Source organism: Schistocerca serialis, chromosome 1 (assembly GCF_023864345.2).
Source record: "Schistocerca serialis cubense isolate TAMUIC-IGC-003099 chromosome 1, iqSchSeri2.2, whole genome shotgun sequence".
Taxonomy (NCBI): Eukaryota; Metazoa; Arthropoda; class Insecta; order Orthoptera; family Acrididae; genus Schistocerca; species Schistocerca serialis.
This window is the reverse complement of record NC_064638.1, coordinates 1,050,525,980-1,050,550,144: the sequence shown is the minus strand read 5'-3', so window position 1 is coordinate 1,050,550,144 and position 24,165 is coordinate 1,050,525,980. Positions and strand designations below refer to the sequence as shown.

The window sequence follows — 24,165 nt, the reverse complement described above, 5'->3', positions numbered from 1 at the left end:
GACCATCACCTTGACCTTCTTGGGCAATGTATCACCCTCAAAGGCCAAGATGAAGGCACTGGTGGCAACCTGATTATCCTTCGGACCCCGGTAGACAAGCTGGACGAAATGTAAACCTCGCAACTCTAAATTGGTGTGCAGCTCATCATTGGATTTCAAAAGAAGGTCTCTGTGAAATATGATACCCTGGACCATATTTAAGCTCTTATGGGGTGTAATGGTTACAGAAACATCCCCCAAGATTGTCACAAGCGAGTAACTCCCATGACTGGGCAGAGGATGCTGTTTTGATCAAGACTGACCCAGATCTCATTTTGGACAAGCCCTCCACCTCCCCAAACTCGTCCCCTAATTACTCAACAAAAAACTGAGGTTTCATTGTCATGAAAGATTCCCCATCAGCTTTCGAACATACGAGGTACTGAGGTGAATAAGATCTGCTGCCATCCTTAGCCTGACGTTCCTCCCATGGTGTGGCCAGAGAGGGGAACGATTTTGGGTCATACTTCTTTGCACTGAATTGAGCTCGTGATCACTTACAGACTGCTGGTGTTTCACCATCAGCAAGAGATGATGGACTATGCTTCATCGCGTGTCATCCATCCTGATGCCACCCACTCCAACCAGGGGCCCTCCTCATGGGCACCACCCAGCCACAGCAAAGGCCATCTGGCAGGATGGCCATTGTCGGGAGTCCCGATGCCTCAGGGGGGTGGGCATCTACTCCTTGGCATACGTGGGGAGTTAACAGCACAGGCATCAGCAGAGCGATCCCTGAGTGGTCAGGGGGCTACAACCAACAGGGTACATGGCGGCCCCACCACAATGGACGGACTACCGTGATGGATATCAGGTGCCAAGAAGTCCATGGTCATTGTCGAAGCAGAAGTCGACACTGCATAGTACATGGTGGAAAATGCACCCAGGAAGGTATCCTCTCCCAAGAGATGGAGAACTGGCAGGACTGCAATGCGACGACGAGAAAGTGGGCTAAAGATCTCAATGCACGATGGACACGATGCACCATGTAAGGTGCCCTTCCCCAAATGGCTCGCTTTTCGGGAAAATGTTGAAGAATGAAGGTCAAAACCTACAGGGGACCATCACATAAAGGCCAAAACGTGTGAAACTTCTTTTAGTCGCCTCGTATGACGGGCAGGAATACCTCGGGCCTATTCTAACCCCCGGACCCGCAGGGGGGATTATGCTTATGTCATGTCTGCCAAATCTGATCAAAATACAAGACGAGAATTCCTTATCACTGATTATTAAGTTGTCACAGCTTGCTGTACTCAATTTGGTCACTACATGGAGGCATGTCCTGAGCCTTATGCAGGCTGGAATCAGATTGCCACACAGAGAAACAACAACTGCACTCTTCTTCATAGTTGGAAGAGAAATTCCTGTTGCCCCTTTCCATGAAATCTTGGGGAAGGTAAAATGTTGGATCCATGCTACTTGTTGCAGTCACATCAGCATTAACATTCTTTCATTGCCTAGGTAATGTCTGCACTATCAATGTGTAAGCTCCATTGTGCAAGTACAGCTGTTACTGATGACAAGGATTGTGTCTTGGAAGTCCTCTGATAGCACCTCATATTTTTATGGAATTAGCACTTGAGCTTTTTCAGCATTGCCCACTTGTTTCTGACTACAGAGTGTCATTACACCAAAAGATAACCTTGCATGTGAATCCAGTGATGGGAGTGGTTGCTTGAATGAACAATGCCATCCACTTCCCACTGAGCATCATCTGTTTACCTGAGAGATAGAAAGCATAATGACATGTGAATACAAAAAATGATACCAAAGTAATGATGAAATAGGTCATATGTCTGGTATTGAGGAGGCATAAGTGCTTTCACTTGATAAGACTTAATGAGTGCTACTAACTTCTGGGTACACATTGTGACTGCCCCTGCTTGCAAATCAGTAGTGAAAAAGTGACAAGTAACACATTATACTTGTTACTGACAAACACAACAACATTCTCCTCAGCTCTCTCACCATGTGGCCATCATTCCTATGGAAGGAGTAATCCCTTTTCACAAATATGATGCTTATTAGTAACGGGTCTGGAGACAAGTGCAAATGCCTCTTAACTGTGTCAGTAGTTTTAATTACCCCAGAAGGGTTCCAATGTAAAATTTGGGCCATATTATTGGCGAGATTTAGCTCAGCATTTCTATTTCCTTTCTACCTACATGAGGAACCTGTGACAGTTGGCAAAGGAATTGAGAGACTTCTTGGTGATCTCTGGCAGATATCAACATTAATTCCACCGGTACCTGATGAGGTGTCTTCAGTACATGACAATATCAATCAACTGTAGTCGGACGATTTACAGCCTGTTCTCTTGGAAAATCTTTTCTTTCTCTATGAGTTTTAACTCATGATTAGAGGAAAGTGTGCTTTTAGATGACACAACACTGTTTTCGGTTTTATCTTCTTGTAGTGATGGATTAACCTCCATTTTAATTACCTTTAATGTATTCGACAAATGCATAGAAGATACTGTGATTTTTTTTAACCTGCCTTCTTTTGCATGTGCTTGGTTTAGAAGAATTTTTCTGTGTTTTTGAATTTATATTGAAGGTCAAACTCTTGAGAACAGAGAAAAAAGATATTTAAAATATTGACAGCTGTGTAGATTCAAAAATGGCTCTGAGCACTATGAGACTCAACTTCTGAGGTCATCAGTCCCCTAGAACTTAGAACTACTTAAACCTAACTAACCTAAGGACATCACACACACCCGCGCGCGGTTCCAGACTGTAGTGCCTAGAACCGCTCAGCCATCCCAGCTGGCAGCTATGTAGGCCTTCTACAATTTCTTGCCAATGCAAATGGTACTCATTCTGTATTTTTTTTTTTTTTTTTTACTGCTATTTGGCAAACTCTCTACTCCACACTGGATGTTAGTTTGAACAGACGACACACGAGGAGTTACATTCTGTTCTAGCTTCATGTATGCATTACATTTCTCACAGATAGACAGCTTATTATTAGACACGATGTGACAGCCAGTTACATCAGTGTGCAAGTTTACGACACCAATAGCCTTGCCATGGTGGCAACACCAGTTCCTATCAGATCACTATAGTTAAGCACTGTCAAATCTGGCCGGCTTGGCTAGCACTTGGATGGGTGACTGACTGGTCTACTGGGTGCTGTTGACAAGTGGAGAGCAATGAGCCCTTGTAAGGCCAATAAAGGAGCTACTTTCTGAGAATAGCAGCTCCATTCATGAAAACTGACAACAGCCAAGAGAGCAGTGTGCTGACAACATGCCCCTCCATATCTGCACCCAGTGATGCCTATCGGCTGAGGATGACACTGCGGTCAGTCAGTACCATTGAGTCTTATAAGGCATGTTCAGAAGCAGTTTATTCCCTCTCTTTCTCACAAGGTTAGGAACATGATGACCTACAATAACATGAAGAAATCCTACCTTATGCACTCTACTAACACTGGGAACTTGAACACAAGAATGCTTACAGCTATATTTTATAGTGCTTCATTATAGTTATTCATTTGTTCATTCATTCATTTACTCACACACACACCGTGCTCTGTCAATCCTGCTATGGAGAAGGCCTTCAGGAGTGAGGAACGAGTCAAGTTTAAATGGCAATAGTTAAAAAGAAAACCATCTTTTGCATGCTGCATGTTAAGTTTTTTATTTAACGTGTATACCCAGATGTGTTTCACCTTATTTACAAGGCATCTTCAGTGGGTGTTATGAAATATTACATGATTTTTTTGTTTTTGTTTGCATACATAGGTTATCGTTTGCACATATAGCTTACAGATTTAAATTTTATAATAAAATGGAAAGATACTTGCAGATCAGCGTCTAATTAATTATTTCTCTCATGTGACAATGCTGTGTGGTTCATAAATAATGAATTGGATATAATCTGTAAATACCTTTCCACCTTCCTATAAAAAAACAGCAGTGAACTGTTTTAAATCTGTAACCTGCACTATTTGATCAAAAGTATCCGGACACCTGGCTGAAAATGACTTACAAGTTCGTGGTGCCCTCCATTGGTAATGCTGGAATTCAATATGGTGCTGGCCTACTCTTAGCCTTGATGACAGATTCCACTCTCACAGGCATATGTTCAATCACATGCTGGAAGGTTTCTTGGGGAATGGAAGCCCATTCTTCACAGATTGCTGCACTGTGGAGAGGTATCGATTTTGGTTGGTGAGGCCTGGCACGAAGTCGATGTTCCAAAACATTCCAAAGATGTTCTATAGGATTCATGTCAGAGCTCCGTGTAGGCCAGTCCATTACAGGGATGTTATTGTTAGTAACCACTTCGCCACAAGTCGTGCATTATGAACAGGTGCTCTATCGTGTTGAAAGATGCAATCACCATCCCCGAATTGCTGTTAAACAGTGTAGGCCTCTGCTGCAATAGTGCCACGCAAAACCACAAGGGGTGCAAGCCCCCTCCGTGAAAAACATGACCACACCATAACACCACCGCCTTCGAATTTTACTGTTGGCACTACACATGCTGCCAGATGATGTTCACCGGGCATTCACCATACCCACACCCTGCCATCGGATTGCCACAACATGTACCGTGAATCGTCACTCCACACAATGTTTTTCCACCATTCAGTTATCCAATGTTTATGCTCCCTACACCAACCAAAGCATCATTTGGCATGTATCGGCGTGATGTGTGGCTTACGAGCAGCCACTCAGCCATGAAATACAAATTTTCTCGCCTCCCAGTGTCACAGTGTCATAGTACCTGCAGTGGATCCTGACGCAGTTTGGAATACCTGTGTGATGTCTGCCTATTACGCATTATGACCCTCTTAAACTGTCAGTGGTCTCTGTCAGTCAACAGATGAGGTTGGCCTGTACGCTTTTGTGCTGTACATGTCCCTTCACGTTTCCACTTCACTATCACATTGAAAACAGTGGACCTAGGGATGTTTAAGAGTGTGAAAATCTCGTGTACAGACATATGACACAGGTGACACCCAATCACCTGACCAAGTTCGAAGTCCGAGAGTTCCATGGAGTGTCCCATTCTACTCTCTCACGATGTCTAACGACTACTGAGGTCGCTGATATGGAGTACCTGGCAATAGGTGGCAGCACAACGCAACTAATATGAAAAACATATGTTTTTGGGGGTGTCCAGATACTTTTGATCACATAGTGTATATTTGCAAATGAAAAAATCATGTCTTATTTCAGGACAGCCACTGAAGATGCCTTGCAAATAAGGCAAATGCCTCTAAGTGCAGAAGCTAAATAAAAAACTTAACGTGCAGCATGCAAAAGGCATTTTTCTGTTAAAGTAATGCAATTTATATATAGCTTTTGTGAAAATGGCCACCACAAGAAAATTGAGTCAAGTTTACATTACCAGGCAGAAGCAACCAATGCTGGATACTTCCGTAAAGTACACTAATAACAAATTATGACTAGTGTTAATAAACTCAAACTGATAATTATGGTACCAACAATTACTTCTAGATTGCTTTATGTATGTGCATTACAATAAAAAGTTACTTTGGGGGAAAAGCCACTATTCCTTTTCCTACTCTACTCACCTGTTACTTTTAGCTAGTACTTCAAGAAAAGCATTCATGTAGCTTTGCACAAACCACTATCAGCTGTCTAATTACATCTACATCTACATCGTTACTCTGTGATTCACACTTAAGTGCCTGGCAGAGGGTTAATCGAACCATTTTCATACTACTTCTCTACCATTCCACTCCCGAATGGTGCATGGGAAAAAGGAACACCTAAATCTTTGCGATCGAGCTCTGATTTCTCTTATTTTATTATGATGATCATTACTCCCTATGTAGGCGGGTGTCAACAAAATATTTTTGCATTCAGAAGACAAAGTTGGTGATCGAAATTTCTTAAACAGATCTCGCCACAAAGAAAACTGCCTTTGTTTCAGTGACTGCCACCCCAACTCGTGTATCATATCAGTGACACTCTCACCCCTGTTGCGTGACAACACGAAACAAGCTGCCCTTCTTTGCACTATTTCTGTGTCCTCTGTCAATCCTACCTGGTAAGGAACCCACACTGCACAGCAATATTCCAGCAGAGGACGGACAAGTGTAATGTAGGCTGACTCTTTAGTGGGTTTGTCGCATCTTCTAAGTGTTCTGCCAACAAAGCCCAATCTTTGTTTCACCTTCCCCACAATATTATCTATGTGGTCTTTCCAATTTAAGTTGGTCGTAATCGTAATTTCTACGTATTTAGTCGAATTGACAGCCCTTAGATTTGTGCGATTTATCATATATCCAAAATTTACTGGATTTCTTTTAGGACCCATGTGGATGACCTCGCACTTTTCTTTGTTTAGTGGCAATTGCCACTTTTCACACCATACAAAAAATTCTCTCTAGATCATTTAGTAATTGGAATTGATGGACTGATGATTTTACTAGACGGTAGATTACAGTGTCATCTGCAAACAATCTAAGGAGCTGCTCAGATTATCACCTAGATCATTTATGTAAATCGGGAACAGCAGAGGGCCTATGACACTAACTTGCGGAACGCCAGATATCACTTTTGTTCTACCCTATAATTTTATAAACTGTAACCTCTCTGAGAGGAAATCACGAATCCAGTCACTCAACTGACATGATACTCCATATGCACACAATTTGATTAATAGTTGCTTGTGAGGAACAGTATCAAAAGCCTTCAGGAAATCTAGGAATATAGAATCGATCTGAGATCCCTTGTTGACACCACTCATTACTTCATGGGAATAAAGAGTAGCTGTGTTGCACAAGAATGATATTTTCTGGATCCGTGTTGGTTATGTATCAATAAGTCATTTTCTTCAAGGTGATTCATCCAAAATCCTCCAGCAAATTGAGGTCAGTGATATGGGTCTGTTATTCAATGGGTTACTCCTATCTCCTTTCTTGAATATTAGTGTGATCTGTGCTACTTTCCAGTCTTTAGGAACAGACCTTTCGTCAAGTGAGCGGTTGTACATGATTGCTAAGAAAGGCGCTATTGTGTCTGCATATTCTGAAAGGAACCTGATTGGTATACCACATGGACTGGAAGACTTGCCTTTCTTAAGTCATTTGAGTTGTTTCACAACACCTAAGATATCTACTTTTATGTCACGCATACTAACAGCTGTTCTGATTTCGAATTCTGGAATATTTACTTTGTCTTCTTTTGTGAAGGAATTATGGAAAACTGTATTTAGTAACTCTGCTTAAGTGGCACCATCATCGGTAACATTTCCATCACTATCACGCAATGATGGTATTGACTGGTTTTTTGCCAGTGGTGTACTTTAGATATGACCAGAATCTCTTTGGGTTTTCTACCATATTTTGAGACAATGTTTCATTGTGGAAACTATTAAAAGCACCTCGCATTGACATCTGAACTAAATTTTGAGCTTCTGTGAAACTTAGCCGGTCATGATCTACATGCTCAAATATTGCAGTTATGTGAATTTACAATCCCCTGATGCCCAACAGTAACCTGTTAAAACAGGTCTTAGCAACAGACTATAAATCTCCATTCTGATCCCTATAATGGATGCATAATCTTACTTCTCACTCTGTCCTCATCACCTCTGGACTGAAGCACAGTGTGTACCAATGTACTGTTTTTGACCTCTTACCCTCTCTGAGACTTCCCTCTTCCTCTTTTTATCCCCTCTATCCTCACAAGTGGGTCCCTCTCAATGAGTGATCCAAGAGATCTCCCCTTATTTTTTTAACCTTCCCCAACCTATGTCTCTGTTCTCCCCATGAAAAGAACTAAAGTTCCAAAACCTAAGTCAGTTTCTTCTACTACGATCTTTTATATTGGTCTGTTGGCAGTACTAAAATTTTTGTCTCTTGAAGGCAAGTACTGGTCAGTGATCCTTTCTCATAATTTTATAGTTTCCTCAACTGAATTTTCCTTTTGATACAGAGCTTACAGTTACAATATTTACCTTGTGTTTCTCTGCAAAATGAAGTCTGTTTGGATGGCGAACACTTTTTAGAGGTGTCCTTTTACTTTTTGTGCATTCCAGTGCATTTCCCAATGCTCCATGCTCTGCCAAACCCCATACATAGACACGGCGATTACTCCTGGAGCTCACAGGATACTGAAACACTAAACACTAGTTTAAAATATGTAAACAGTTCATAAATAACATCAATCATTATACTATATTACAGTGGCACCAGTATTAATTGTAACAGCTACCTGGAAGTAACTTTGATTCTTCTTCATTTATAGGATATTTCCTCTTCACAAAGCATTGTACGCTTGTTGTAAAATTTCTCGTTGCTATGCAGGGCTGACTCAACTCTTTAGAAACTGATCTGATGAACACACTGACCCCTTTTAGAAACAATAAATCCATTTTTCTGAAAAAAAAAATCATGCTTAGCTTAAATTTCTGAACACATATAAAAGTATATTCATATACCCGCATTAAATTTAAATTTTATTTGCAAAATTATATAGCTAATTCTGATATAAAGATTTTGGCATAGAATGTTAACAGGAATTTTGAACAGTGGTCCTCACAATAGCTACTAATGCACAAAAATACCGGTTAAATGAGTATGTCTTAGGAACCTATCAAAGCTTTTGTACTAAAATAAGTGATTGCAAAATCAGAATGGACCCTTTAAGCTATCAACTGTTCTGAAAAATAACTGGCACATATTTATAATCTGTTACTTAATTAATTTTTATTTGATCCAGTACATCATTTTTTGTACATTGTTTGAACATACGATACAGGACAAGTCAGGGGTAACACAATTAATTCATGATTATAGTAGTTATTAAGTAAGTGTACATGATCAACACAACCAAATAATAATATTAAATGACATGATAAAATTAACAATATTTGATAAATAAGGTTTACTTGATTATGATGTTCCCAAATAAGAATTGTTTCAAATTTACATTACACGAATTTAATGTCGCTATGCATTTTTAACTAAGAAGGCACACAATTATACCACATAACTGCAGTATGACATATTCCTCTTTTATATAAATTTGTAACTACCATGTTTACGTGTAGGTTAAGCTTCTGCCTAGTTTCATATAAGCCTAACACATAGTTATGTTTGAAAATGTTTTCCTTTTTTTAAGATGTACCCTTTTGTAAAGATTTGTGTTTCATATACATAGAAACTGTGCAGAAGCTGTATTTTCAGACTTTTAAAAAGGGTCTACAGGAATGCCTGCATTTAGCTCACTTTTTAACTTGAATTTTAAAGTTCATTTCCCATTTAAAAACCTCGTGAATATTTATGCCATCATTAGATGTCAGATATATTTCGAATCAAAGAAATTCAAGAGTCAAATCATTATTAAGAAGTTATATGACTCATATAAATATTGAACTACAGACTTATAGCACTGCTATCACATTCTCTTAAAATATGGCAAAGATCTAGGAAGACTGTGGTCACCAAGATATACAGGGTGTATGTGTAATCAATGTAGAGAAATGAGAAGGCTGGTAGAGTGTGTCATATCACGCATATTTCACATAGCAACCCTTGTCTGCAGTCCTTAGCATATGGTGCCAGGCGTCATTGAACAGTATCATGTGTCACTATGAGGGTAGGCACATAACATGCCATTCGAACCGTCACGATAGCAAGTCTGTAGGACAATGATTTTATTACATTTGTGACATCAAGGTAAAAGAGATGTCAGGTTGAAGTTTCATGACCTTTATTTGCAAATGGTGTAGTCAACATAGTTGCAGATATTCCAGGCAGGAAAACACTATGGGTTTTCTGCGTCTTATTGGGACATGAACACATTGCTTGTGGCTGTGGAGATACCTGTTTGATAGGTGTTGCATAGAGGGTAACACCTGTGCACACTGTGGAGTTTGGTTTGCCATGTGTCACTTTGTCATCAAATGGGGACACTCTTGTGTTTGTTACTGTGTGAAGCACACAGGAAATGGAGCTCTATTCTTGGGAAGAATGGGCAGACATGCACCGTGCTTATGGAGCTGCAGATGTATGCTCACACTGCCCAATGTTTGAACATTTGGTGGTTTCCAAATCATCGAGTACCAGGTCCACACACATTTACTGTCATCCACAGGTCCTACGAGAGACATATTCACTTGAGGTATGATTTCCACTGGCATGTTCTTGTAATGGCCTATTCTGAAAACTGGTGTATTCATTTTGTGTTACAGGTGTGAAGACCTGATAGACATGGTCGTTAATGCACAGTACTTACATGAGGACTTCAATAGGAGGCATTAGTAATGTTTGAAAATACAAGCTCTTGGTGTGTTGCACAGGAAATGGGTGTAAGCCAATCCACAATTTGGTGTGTGTGGCATGAAGATGATTTGCACCCCTGCCATGCCTTTGGAAGGTTGAAGCCCTTAACCAGATGATTTTCCACATAGACTGAATTCTGTCACTGGTTTTTGCAAAGGTTTGCCATTCAACCAGACTTTCTGGACCATGTACTTTTTATGGATGAGGCATCGTTTACCAGAGAGGGTAAAGCTCTGCCAGCGTTGTCGGAACATGTCCTTCTCAACATGCGATGGTAAATGAGGTACTAACACAATAGTGCAATGCGCACTTCACACATGCAGTGTGAACACATTTGGATGAAACTTTTGGTGAGAACTGGATATGGCACAGTGGGCCAGTGGCATGGCCTGCACATTCCCCCTGACTTGACACCCACATATTTTTTTCTCCTGGTACCATCTGAAACTTGTCGACTATGAAATACCTATTGAGACTGAAGAAGAGCTGATACTTCACATTAGGGCAGCCTCCTATGCAATTTAAATTTTGCCAGCAGTGTTTGAAAGAACACAAGTCAGTCCAGCATCTTTGCATGGTGTGCATTCAAGCAGATGGGTATAATTTCGAGCACTTTTTGTAACTGTTTTCAAAAAACATCTGGACGATGTTGAAAGGTTGTTCCTTATATGAATAAATGAAAAGCAATTGCAAGGCAACACTATTAACAAGAACATCATTTGTGAGAAGGTGTGAATGATTTTCACTGACCTCATTAGGAAGGCATTAGGACCATCAGTGCCCAGAAGTGTTTAAGGGAAGCCATGGGTGGTTTGAAAAGTTTAAGAGAAAGCTTCGTGAGGCATGGCGAAGCAGCCAGCTCTGACAAAGAGAACTTCATCAGCAACTTTAAGATGCTTGCAGATTATGAGGGTTATTTGACGCAACAGGTGTTTTTTTTTTTTTTTTAATCAAAAAATTTTATAGCATATTTTACCCCTTTCCATGTCAAAGTAAAGGATAGTGTAGGTCTTACTTTTTTCTGGTATTGTAATCTTGTAGCTGTTGATTTTAAACTGGTCTGTGTTGCTGAGAAAAAAATTCATTACTGAGTAAATGTACGGTGAAGCAGTTGTAAGAATTCCTAACCTTTTAAACAGATGCCTACAAGATGTGCGACTATGAACCCAACACATTATTCTAATTACTTTCTTTTGAGCAGTGAATACCTTTTACCTAAGTGTTGAGTTGCCCCAGAATATTATTCCGTATGACCTCAGCGAGTGGCAGTATGCAAAATATGTTAGCTTACTAATTTCTAAATCCTCAGAATTGGCAATTATTCTGATTGCAAAAGTTGCTGAACCTAGTCGCTTTAGGAGATCAAAAATATGGCTTTTCCAATTAAGATTCTCATCTGTATGTACACCAAAAACTTAGTATGCTCTACCCTGGCTACTGACTTCTTTTGATGTGTTATGTTTATTGAAGGAATTATACTTTTTGCAGTAGAAAATTGGATGTACTGTGTTTTTTCAAAGTTCAGAACAAGCCCATTCGCAGAAAACGAATTAATGACTTTTCCGCAGACGTCATTTGTATAATTTTTCTTTTACTGGATTAATAATTATGCTTGTATCATCAGCAAACAGTGTCAGTTCAGCATCTTGTTTCACATAAGAAGTGAAGTCATTCATATATATCAAGAACAGGAGGGGATCCATGATCGAACCTTGTGGAACACCTAATGTAATTTCACCCCAGTTAGATGAAGTGGCAAACTCCTTTGAATCACTTGAAGCATATAAAGAGACTTTTTGCTTCCTGTTCTGTAGATATGACTTAAACCACTCATATACTGTTCCATTTATACCATAGAATTATAATTTCTCTAACATAATATCATGGTTCACACAATCAAATGCATTGGATAAGTCACAGAATATTCCTACTGGTGACGTTTTACTATTTAAAGATTCTATTATGTGGCCAGTGAAATTGTATATTGCTGTCTCAGTGGAACAGCATTTCTGAAATCCGAACTGTGATTTACCAAGAATCCCATTACTATTGAGATGGCTAACCACTCTTGAGTATATTACTTTCTCAAAAAAAAAAAAAAAAATTGAAAATGCTGTAAGCAAGGATACTGGCTGGTAATTGTTGACATCTGTTGTTTCCCCCTTTTTGTAGAGAGGCCTGACAATGGCATATTTTAACCTGTCTGGAAAAATACCCTGAGTCAGTGATGCTTTACATATGTGACTCAAAACATCAGCTGTAATTGCTCCACATTGTTTTAATAACTTGTTAGAGATGTCATCTACTCCAACAGAACATCTATTTTTTAAAGATTTAATAATTTTCCTTGTTTCACAAGAGGTTGTTAGATGAAACTTAATCTGACTAATTTTTTTTTTAAATTGACTCTTCCATATACTGCCTGGTTTTTCTTTTGAACTATTCTCGCAAATTTTTTCTCCTACACTTAAGAAGTGATTGGTAAATACATCGGCTACCTGTGCACTGTTGGTTAAGATGGGCTCATTCTCTTTAACAGTAATACTTCCTACCCCAGTGGTTACTTTTCCTGTCTCCCTTCTAACAACATTCCATATTGATTTGATTTTATTGCTGGAGTTGTTAATACATATTTCTTGATTTCCTTACAACTTTTCTCAGTGTGTTACAATAATTTTTATAGCGTAAAACTACTTCTGGATTTTTACTATTCTTGCTGTCTCATACAGTTTTCTTTTTCTTTCTGAAGACACTTTAATACCTGTAGTAATCCAAGGTTTCTTTGAAAAGTTTGTGGTGTTACATTTAGTAATTTTCTTTGGAAAACAATGTTCAAAAAGGGATATAAATTTATCAAGAAATATGCTGCATTTATCATTATCATTAGGCTCATTATATACATCTTCCCAGTTTACATTTCCTAAACTTTCTCTGAAGTGATCTATAGATACCAGGTTGAGCACCCTCACACTTTCACTTATTGGTTTCTGAAGTGTACGCCCTGTTAGGTTTTGTTAGTTAATCAGTTGTGCATCATGGTCAGATAATCCATTTACCACAGGGAAAGCATATGTTTATTCTATATCTTCTTGCTGTACAAATACATTATCTACTAGAGTACTACTGTCCTGAGCTATACGTGTAAGGAAATTGATCACTGATTATATGTTGTTAACAACACTTCTAGTTTACTTTTCCTATCAGAATTGCTTAGAAAGTTAACACTGAAATCACCACAGATTAATAACTTCTTCTTTTTGTCTGACAGACAATATAATAGGGAGTCCAACTTTTTTATGAATAGCTCCCAATCTCCTAGTGGAGACCTGTACACTGTTGCTAATATCAACACAACATTATCTAGCTGAAGTTCACATGCACAAACCTCAAAGTGCTGATCAACACAAAATTTGCTTACTTCAACAGTTCTGTATTTCTACCCTTGTTTTATGAAAATGGCAACTCCTCCTTTATCCATACTAGATTTACAAGTGTAAGATGCTAAATTATACCCATTTATACTGACATTTTCCATCCCCTCAGTTACATGGTGCTCAGACAAAGTATATCAATCTCATTCTTATTTTTGAGATCATCTGAACACATTATCAGCTCATCTACTTTATTTTTTATTCCCCTGATATTTTGGTGAAGTAAGTTGATATTGCCCAAATCATCGAGTACCAGGTCCACACACATTTACTGTGCATGAAGTTTCTTTTCTTCTATTTTCCTTGTTGCTGTCTGTCTGGAATTTGGCTTTAACCTAAAAAAACCTGTCTGTCTGGTCCCAATAACCACAGGGATCACCCCCTGTGTGACTGTGGCCCCCCTTACTGTATCCGCTAATAGAGAAGCTAACTTATCTTTCCCCTTCCTATTAAGGTGCAGGCCATGTGTAGTGTAACCCCACCTACCAATAGCAACAGCTGGAACAACACGCATGTGAGATTTTGCCGGTGTCTGGAGCATCCCGTTCAGCTCAGTGTTAATACGCCTTACAGAAGTGTTTACCCAGGGCTGAAGAGTAATGAGATATAACTTCTAACTAGAAATATAAAAGAAGGAGGGAAGTCTGATGAATATTTTGGTAATATGGTTTTATCATGGAAACAAGGAACACTGTCAGAAAAGGAAAAGAATAAATGATTTTTATGTGAAGATACTTTATTTTGGAGAATAAATATGGATTTAAAACATTGGAAGTTATGAATTCTTGAAATAGCAGTACAAGATCTGATTTGGTTTTTATATAAAGACTACAGACACTTTGGGATAAGGAAGTGTATCAAGTGTATGATGCAATCTAGTATTTTAAGAATTTAAGAAGGGGATACAGAAAATTTTACAAACTTGTGAGCTGTATCAAAAAGTTAAAGAAGACAATAGACAGGTAACTTATAAAATGTGTCCAGTAACATCAAAAGTTCTAAACAATTTAACAGCAACCAATTTGTTTGGACTTTTGTGTAAGGGTAGATGCAGAGTTACACATGTATTTGTGGCAATAGAATGTTGGTAGAAGCATGTAAAACTATATTCCATAAAAGTGGCAAACATTGCTACTATAATGTCATTTATGAGAATACTTTGCAAGCATGGGAAAGCCCCAACTGTTTACTCACAGATAACGGAATGTAATTTGTAAGAAATTGCTTTAAAGAGCTTCTGGCATGAGAAGGTGTCAGACATGCCACTATTTCTAAGAATCATCCAAAATCTACAACATCAGAATGCATGTTGTTGTGGTCTTCAGTTGGAAGCTTGATTTGATGCAGCTCTCCATGCTACTCAATCCTGTGCGAGCCTCTTCATCTCTGAATAACTACTGCAATCTATGTTGTTGTTGTGGTCTTCAGTCCTGAGACTGGTTTGATGCAGCTCTCCATGCTACTCTATCCTGTGCAAGTTTCTTCATCTCCCAGTACCAACTGCAGCCTACACCCTTCTGAATCTGCTTAGTGTATTCATCTCTTGGTCTCCCTCTACGATTTTTACCCTCCACGCTGCCCTCCAATACTAAAGTGGTGATCCCTCGATGTCTCAGAACATGTCCTACCAACCGATCCCTTCTTCTAGTCAAGTTGCACCACAAACTCCTCTTCTCCCCAATTCTATTCATTACCTCCTCATCAGTTATGTGATCTACCCATCTAATCTTCAGCATTCTTCTGTAGCACCACATCTTCAGAAACGCTTTCCTTGCCATTGCCAGTCTACATTTTATACCCTCTCTACTTCGACCATCATCAGTTATTTTGCTCCCCAAATATCAAAACTCCTTTACTACTTTAAGTGTCTCATTTCCTAATCTAATTCCCTCAGCATCACCCGGCTTAATTCGACAACATCCCACTAACCTCGTTTTGCTTTTGTTGATGTTCATCTTATACCCTCCTTTCAAGACACTGCAATCTAAGTCCCTCTGAATCTGCTTACTGTATTCATTTCTTGGTCTTCGTCTAAGATTTTTACTCCCCTCCCCCCCCCCCCCCCCTCACTTCCCTCAAATGCTAAAGTGGTGATCCCTTGATATCTCAGAATGTGTTTGCAGGAGAGCTTCTGTGAAGTTTGGAAGGTAGGAGACAAGGTACTGGCAGAAGTACAGCTGAGGACAGGACATGAGTCATTCTTGGGTAGCTCAAATGGTAGAGCACCTGCCCGCAAAGTGCAAAGGTCCTGGGTTCGAGTCTTGGTCTAGCACACAGTTTTAAAAAATCTGTTTAATAATTGCATCAAACGTCTGTTTTTAGGTTTTTGTGACCAGAGTCAATTTGCATAAAATTCTAACTTGTAGACTATCTCCTGAAAATGATGAAACAATGTTTCAGCGAATTTTGCCAGTGGCTTTCATCACAAAGACCACTTCAAGTAGCATCTGCAGCATTGGTTCCAATTTTACAAAGCGCTCTGAAACATCCCACTGTAGTTGGTTACTGTGAAAGAATCTCTGCTTCAACACCTCCAATAAACTGCTCATAGTCTAGCCTGCCATATAAAAGATACAAACTGCTTCCTTCACTGACTGAAAAATGCCTTCCTCTCCCCCCTCCCCCCCCCTTCCCCCCACCACTACCTGGATCCCAAGTTGTCACCGTTGATGCCGCCTCCCTAAACATTCCTCATGCTCCTGGCCAGCTTCAGCTGTCAGAGGCTACAGTCGTGTGTGTGTGTGTGTGTGTGTGTGTGTGTGTGTGAGAGGTTCATGACTTGCCCCAGCACATCCTACTCCAGTCTTGTCCAGGGTTATTCTATTCTATCAGAAGCCAGTTCACCTGTGAAACCAGATGTGTCATATACCTGCTCCACTGCAATTTCTGCACAGCATTTTATGTGGGCATGGCCACCAACCAACTGTCCAACTGTCCACCAGATTGAATGACTACTGCCAAACTGTGGCCATGAACAAAGTTGACCATGCATTTGCACAACACGTTGCTGATTGTAACACAAGAGTTCAATGGTGGCTTCACAATCTTTGCCATCTGGATCATTCCCTCCAACACCAGCTTTTCTGAACTATGTAGATGAGAGTTATTCTTGCACAACACTTGCTTCCCACAGTATTCCTACCCTCAGTCTCCACATAGCCCATTGTTCCCACACCTTCTACCCAACAACTTCCCCTTCCTTTGCCCTGTCACGCTCTCCCTATCCACACAATCTTCATCGTGCACCACACAAATTGTCTGGCTCCAGAGGCCTTGTGTCACATGCCTTGCCCCTGCACGTGCCGCCCCTTCCTCCCACATTCCTATCACTATATATGGACATCTACATCTGTACTCTGCAAACCACTGTGAAGTGCATGGCAGAGGGTACATACCATTGTACCAGTTATTAGAGTTTCTTCCTGTTCCATTCACGTCCAGAGAGTGGGAAGAATGAGTGTCTGAATGCCTCTATGTGTGCAGTATTTATTCTAATCTTATCCTCACAATTCCTATGTGAGCAAGTAGGGGTTTGTACTGTATTCGTAGAGTAATCATTTGAATCCAGTTCCTGAAACTTTGTTAATAAAGTTTCTCAGGATAGTTTACATCTATTTTCATGAGTCTTCCAGTTCAGTTCCTTGAGTATCTCTATGGCACCCTCTCATAGACTGAACAAAACATGTAACCATTCGTGCTGGCCTTCTCTGTATACAATGAATATCCCCTGTCAGTCCTATCTGGTACGGGTCCCACACATTTGAGCAATACTCTAGAACTGGTCACATCACATGAATGACTTGTAATCAATTTCCTTTGTAGACTGATTGCACTTCCCCAGTATTCTACCAATAAACTGAAGTCTACCACCTGCTTTACCCATGACTGAACCTATGAAATCATTCCATTTCATATCCCTATAAAGCATTACATTTGAATGAGTTGGCCAATTCCAACAAAGACTTATTGATATTACAGTCCCAGGATATTACATTTCTGAATATTTAGAGCAAGTTGCCAATCTCCGCACCAAGTTCAAATCTTATAAAGATCTGACTGAATATTTATGCAGCTTCTTTCAGGTAGTATTTCATCATACATAACTGGATTGTCTGCAGAAGCCTGATTTTACTGTTAATATTGTCTGCAACATGAACAGCAACAGTGCCAACACACTTCCTTGGGGCACACCTAAAGTTACTTCTACATCTGATGATGACTCTCCATTCAAGATAACATGCTGTGTATTCCCAACCAAAAATCCTCAATCTGAAAAAAAGTTTCACTTGATGCCCCATATGATGTACTTTTGACAATAAGCTTAGATGTGGTACTGAGTCAATGCTTTATGGAAACCAAGAAATACTGCATGGACCCGATTAGGCAAAAGGCTGCCTTCCTGTCTTACGCCTTACTTAATCTAAGCACTTCATTTCTAGTCATCCGATCTTATTTTCCTTTCTTGGTTCTTGTACACACAGTGCATTGCCTGTCTTTCCATACAGCTTACTCCTGTTTTTCTCAAATTTCGAACATATTGCACCTTTTACATAGTCAATTGCTTTTTCTTGGTAAACAAGTCCTATAAGTGTGCCTTGATTTTTCTTGTCTTGCTTCCTTCGTCAAACCCAACATCAGAGGTAACAACACCTCTCTGGTGCCTTTACCTTTCCTAAAGCCAAACTAATTGCCATCTATCAGATCCTCAGTTTTTGTTTCCATTTTTCTGTATATTTTTCTCGCCAGAAGCTTGGATGCATGAGCTGTTAAGCTGCTTGTGCGATAGTTCTCACACTTACCTGCCCTTGCTTTCTTCGAAAATGCATGGAGGATATTTTTTGGAAAGTCTGATGGCTATGTCGCCAGTCTCATATAATCCACACACCAACTTAAATAGTTGTTTGGTTGCCATTCCCCCAATGGTTTCAGGGGTTCCAATGCCTTGGTGATATCAAGTCTTCCAGAGTTCTTTTAAATTTTGACTCTAATAACGGATTCCGTATGTCTTCCATGATAACTCCAATTTCTTCTTCTATCATTTTGTCAGACAAGTCCTCCATCTCAAAGAGGCATTCAGTGTATTCTTCTTACATATCTGCTCTCTCCACTGCTTTTTAACTGTGAAATTTCCATTGTACTTTTAATGTTGCCAACCTTGCTTTTAATTTTAAGGTTTTCTGATTTGTCCTTCAGCCATTTAGCCTTGGCTTCCCTGCATTTCTTATATTTATATTGTTATATTCCAGTTTTTTCCTGAGAATTTTTGTACTTCCTTCTTTTGTTGATCAATTAAAGTAGTTCTTTGGTTACCCAAGGTTTCCTCGCATTCACCTTCTTTATACCTATATTTGTCTGTCAGACGTGTGTGATTGCCATTTTTATAGATGTCCACTCCTCTTCAACTGAAATGGTATTTATTATCACATATCCGTATCTTTAGCGAACTCCAAACATGTCTCATCATTCCTAAGTACTTCAGTATCCCATTCCCTTCCACACTCATTCTTCCGATGATCCTCTTAAACTTCAGTCTAATCTTCATCATTACTAAACTGTGATCTCAGTCTTTACCTGCTTCTTACAATCCAATACCTGATTTCAAACTCTCTGTCTGACCATGATGCAATCAAGCTGAAATTTTCCAGTGTTTCTGGTTTTTTCCATGCATACCTCCTCCTCTTATGATTCTTGAACAGCCATTACCATCTGAAATTTATTGCAGAGCTCAATTAAGTCTGCCTTTTACCTCACTCCTACTACCTAGACCATATTCTCCCATAGCCTTTCTCCTATTCCTTTCCCTACAACTGCATTCCAGTCCCTCAGATTTTCATTTCCCTTTATGTCCTAAATTATTCATTCAGTATCTTCATATACATTCTCTGTCTCTTCATCTTCTACTTGAAACATCAGCATGTATGAGGGCTGCTCAAAAAGTAAGGTGACTTTTCAAATTGCATGGGATATGTACATTCGATTAGCGATCTTTTTTCTTACATCTGTACATATGTCCCAAACACATGTTCACATTTTCAAGTGCACACCATACTTCATTTGTTTTCGACAGAAAGGTTAGACGTGTTGTAGCATGCCCAGCGATTTTTGATTATTATAAAAAATGGAGCAAAGAATTTGCATCAGATTTTGTGTGAAAAATGAAATCAAGTGCTCTAAAACGCTTGAGATGTTGACTGTGGCAGAAGGTGACTCTGTTCTCAGTAAAAAAAAAAAAAAAAAGTTTACAAATGATACAAGCTCTTCCAAGATGGCCGAGAAGATGCCAATGACGAAACTTGCTCTGGACGCCCCAGCACAACAACAACAGATGATAACGTCAAAGTTGTGAAGAAAATTGTTTTGGAAAATCATAGAATTACCGTAAGAGAAGTTGGTGAGGATGTTGGCATATCGGTTGTCTTGTGTTATGCAATTTTTTCGGATGTTTTGGGAATGAGACATGTGTCAGGGAAGTTTGTTCCAAAACCTCTTTATTTTGATCAGAAGAACCGTTGCATGAGCATCACTCAGGAACTCTTCAATGACATCAATTATGAGCCCGATTTGCCCACAATGGTCATAACTGGTGATTTAACATGGGTTTACGGTTATGATGTCAAAGTCCAAGCCCAATCATCCCAATGGAAGCATCCTGGAGAGCCAAAACCGAAAAAAGCACGCCAAGTTTGATCAAGTGTCAAAGTTTTGCTTACTAATTTTCCCAATTACAATGGTGTAGGGCATCATGAATTTTTGCCTCTAGGTCATACAATCAATAAAGAATATTACATTGATTTATGTGCTGTTTGCGAGAAGCAATACACAAAAAATGTCTGGAATTGTGGAAAAACAATTCATGGCTTTTGCATCATGACAATGCACCTGCTCATTCATTGTTGCTTGTGAGAGATTTTATGGCCAAAAACAACATGACAATCATGTCTCAGCCACCATATTCACCAGATATGGCCCCATGCAACTTTTTCCTCCTCCCAAAACTGAAGAGACCTATGAAAGGATGAAGATTTTCAATGACTGAGGAAATACAAACGGCATCATTGGAAGTACTCAAGGCTGAACGAAAAAGTGCTTATGAGAAGTGCTTCAAGGATTGGAAGAAGCGTTGGCACAAGTGTGTTGTATCTGAGGGGATTACTTTGAAGGGGACAACTTGAATATTGATGAATAAATAAATATTCTTTCATGAAAGTATAAAGTCACCTTACTTTTTGAACACACCACATATACCTGAAGTATAATTTTCGGGAATGGTTTGCTGCTGAATCTGATGAGAGCAACCCTATCATTGAACTGTTCACAGTAGCTCACTTTCTGCCCTCCTTTCCTCTTCATAACTAATCCTACTCCCATTAATCCATTTTCTGCTGCTGTTTATATTACTCCATATTCATATGGCCAGAAATCATTATTTTATTTCCATTTCACTTCACCAACCCCAAACAATATAGATTGAGCATCTCCATTTTCCTTTTTAGATTTTCTAGCTTTCCTTCTATATCCAAACCTGTGACATTCCATGCTCTGACCCATGGAATGTTATTTCTTCATTGGTTACTCCACCTTTATCTCATGGTCGCCTCCCACTTGGCTGTCCCCTCCACGAGATCCGAATGGGGGCCTAATCAGGAATCTTTTGCCAATGACACTTTTTCAGTTACATACAACTTGTCTTGTGGATTCCGACTGTGTGTCTTTAATGCAGTGGTTTGCATTCCTTTCTGCATCCTCATGACATTCAGCACTGCTGATTCTCCTGTCTATTAGGGGTAGTTTCCCACACCAATGGTAAAAGTGTGCCCTGAACCTCTTTTGCTCTTCTGCCCTCTTTGACAAGGCTGCTGGCAGAATGAGGGTTATTTCTCATGCTGGAAGTCTTCAAACACCAATGCTGATGATTTTGATTCAAAATGTAATCTGTGGCTGGGTTTGAACCTGAGATCCTGGACATTTTGATTACCAGTCAAGGACGCTACTCCTAGACCACTGAAGTGCACCACAATATTACTCAAAACTATGAGAAAAGTATACAAAACTCTTCAGTGTACAGTACATAACAGGTATTTCGATAGACATTACAGATATGTAAGGGCTGTTGGAAAGCCTAAAATATCTATGAAAATATTCACAGACTGGAGATATACCCTTACTATGGAACTATAAACTGGTAAGTATTATAGAGTTTTTATACTTTTCTTATGATTAGCAGTAAACTTATTTTCTATGAGCTTTGTACTAGTGAAATTTATACCTTGGTTACTTTGCAGTGACATTTATGTAACCTTGATCAAGGTCAAGGTCAGTTACTTTACAAAGCTTAGTGGTTACTGATTCTTTATGGTCGGTCCACACATAATGATTATGTAATGGTATGACAATGTCATAATTAGACCGATGACCTCACTGTCTGGTCTCTTCCCTCAAAACAACCCCAACCCCAATGTCATAATTAATGAGGTTAAAAAATTGAATTTTATAAAAGAATAAAGTGGTATACAACTGCTATATGTTAACAGTTTCTACATTGCAAGGTTTGAAAGGTGGCACCATAAAGATGTGAGTTGTCACTATTTCCATTTGTGAATACAAAATGTTGTTCATAATTACAAATATTCTTTGTTTAGTTATGTGGTAGAGTTGTGATGGTGACATGATACACATAAGGGTGGGAATATGTGGTGCAAAATATCATTTTGGTAAAGTGATGTGATACCCAATGTCTACTTAGCCAATGATTGATGATCACCCCTATGAAAATAATTACTTTGGAGGCACAAATAGCTGGAAAAATTAATGTTATTTCTGCATTTACTTTTGATGGATGTCACAGCTCTTCCAGGCAATTTACACTACGCACTGCATTACCTGCCCGACCAGAGAAGTAAGGCACGCAATGAAACAGTGCCTTTCATGACAATGAGAGCAACACTATGGAAGAAAAGAAGTGAAATTCTGTCTGTCAGATCAGGACAGAACTGTCAAATTTCAGTGTTATACAGAACACATGTAATGTCATTGCTCATGTATGAATACACAATCTTTTTGAAGTATTACCTCATTGTATCTGAAAGAGCAGTATAATCCGATTTATTACGAAATAATTCCTATTAACTGGTAGAAAGTTAAAAATAGAATAGAGTTTTAAATTTCTCTGCTATCAGGCTCTGTGAAATTTCAATGTCTGCTGGAAGAAATACGCGTTAGATAGCTAGTACCACCGCAGAACTGTGCTCATATAGCGATTACATCCCCCGTCTCACCATGTGAATATGCTGGAAATACTGTCCTGTCTGACAGTATAAATACAGCCACCCAGCAAATGGTTAGTCAGCTCTGTAATTGCATCTGATAGTACATCGCTGTACTAATGGAGTATTCCACAACAAACTTGCTTGGTACTTGGTTGTTCTCTCTGGTCGCATTTTGGATTGTGTCTCTCTTTGCTCTTGGCCTGTTGACACTGTTGTGATGAAGGATTTGGCTTCCACCTTGTTGTTGCACACGTTGCTTTGGGCTTGTCCTATTTGTTTCTTGTCCACTGTGTCAGCCACGTTTGGCCGACTACCATTTGGTTTTGTGTTCTCTTCTGCAAGATGCCCTTCTGCTCTCCTGGGTTCTGATGCATGTGCTGATATCTGGCTACTGGTGGATATACTAATTTCCAACAAAGATACAGTTGCAATGGAGAAGAACTACCAACATGGTTAGTCTGAACATTAAATCAGGAAGCGGGAATTCAGAATTACAAAGCAATGGTTATCATAATCTAAACACACTATTTCAGACAAGGTAACAATTCAAGTCTTACATACAGAATGTATTGGCCCTTTGTCACAAAGTGAATGTGAAAGTGATAAAATTGACAAAATCTCACACTTTATGAAAGGAGTCACAGAAGACATGTGCCAAGCTTTTCTTGTAAAGGATGTAACAACAGAGGAATTCATCAAGTGGTCGAGGAAATGTAACAGAAAACAGATGGATGAAAGAGGTACGACCAAATCCTGAATGTCCCCCTATGGCTGTTGTGGAAAACCACCATGACCTAGACTCTCTCAAATGCCAGGTAGTAATAGATAATATACAGCAGGAAATATCGAACCGAGTACACAAGAGACAGCAGCAATGAATGTTGATCCCATGTCAGGAGGCGACAGGAAATGTTGAAGGAGAGGCATTTCAATGTTTAGCACCAATCTCCACCACCAGTCTAAAGCACCATGAAGAATGGACTTGGATAACAAAGGTTTATGGCACCGCTGTCAAACATCAACCCAGCATCTGACCAACAAAGGTAAAACAAATTTCTCCACCAAGCATAAAGCAGCCCCACAGAGGAACAGACATTAGCAGGACAGACGAAAACATGTCAGTATGTTTCCACTGTAGATGTCCTGGATTCACTGTAGGC

The 24,165-nt window shown here is 39.4% G+C and overlaps 1 protein-coding gene across 2 annotated transcripts in view; it reads right to left on the bottom strand.

The window, feature by feature from the left end:
- LOC126415102 (RCC1-like G exchanging factor-like protein) overlaps positions 1–24,165 on the bottom strand; it is a 155,710-nt gene that overhangs the window by 127,209 nt on the left and 4,336 nt on the right. For both annotated transcript variants that reach the window (XM_050083406.1, XM_050083407.1), the window contains exons 2-3: positions 8,237–8,400; positions 7,980–8,143 (exon numbers count right to left, since the gene is read on the bottom strand). In XM_050083406.1, coding sequence (XP_049939363.1) covers positions 7,980–8,143; positions 8,237–8,396 — 324 coding nt within the window. In that variant the 5' untranslated portion in view covers positions 8,397–8,400. The remainder of the gene's footprint in view (positions 1–7,979; positions 8,144–8,236; positions 8,401–24,165) is intronic.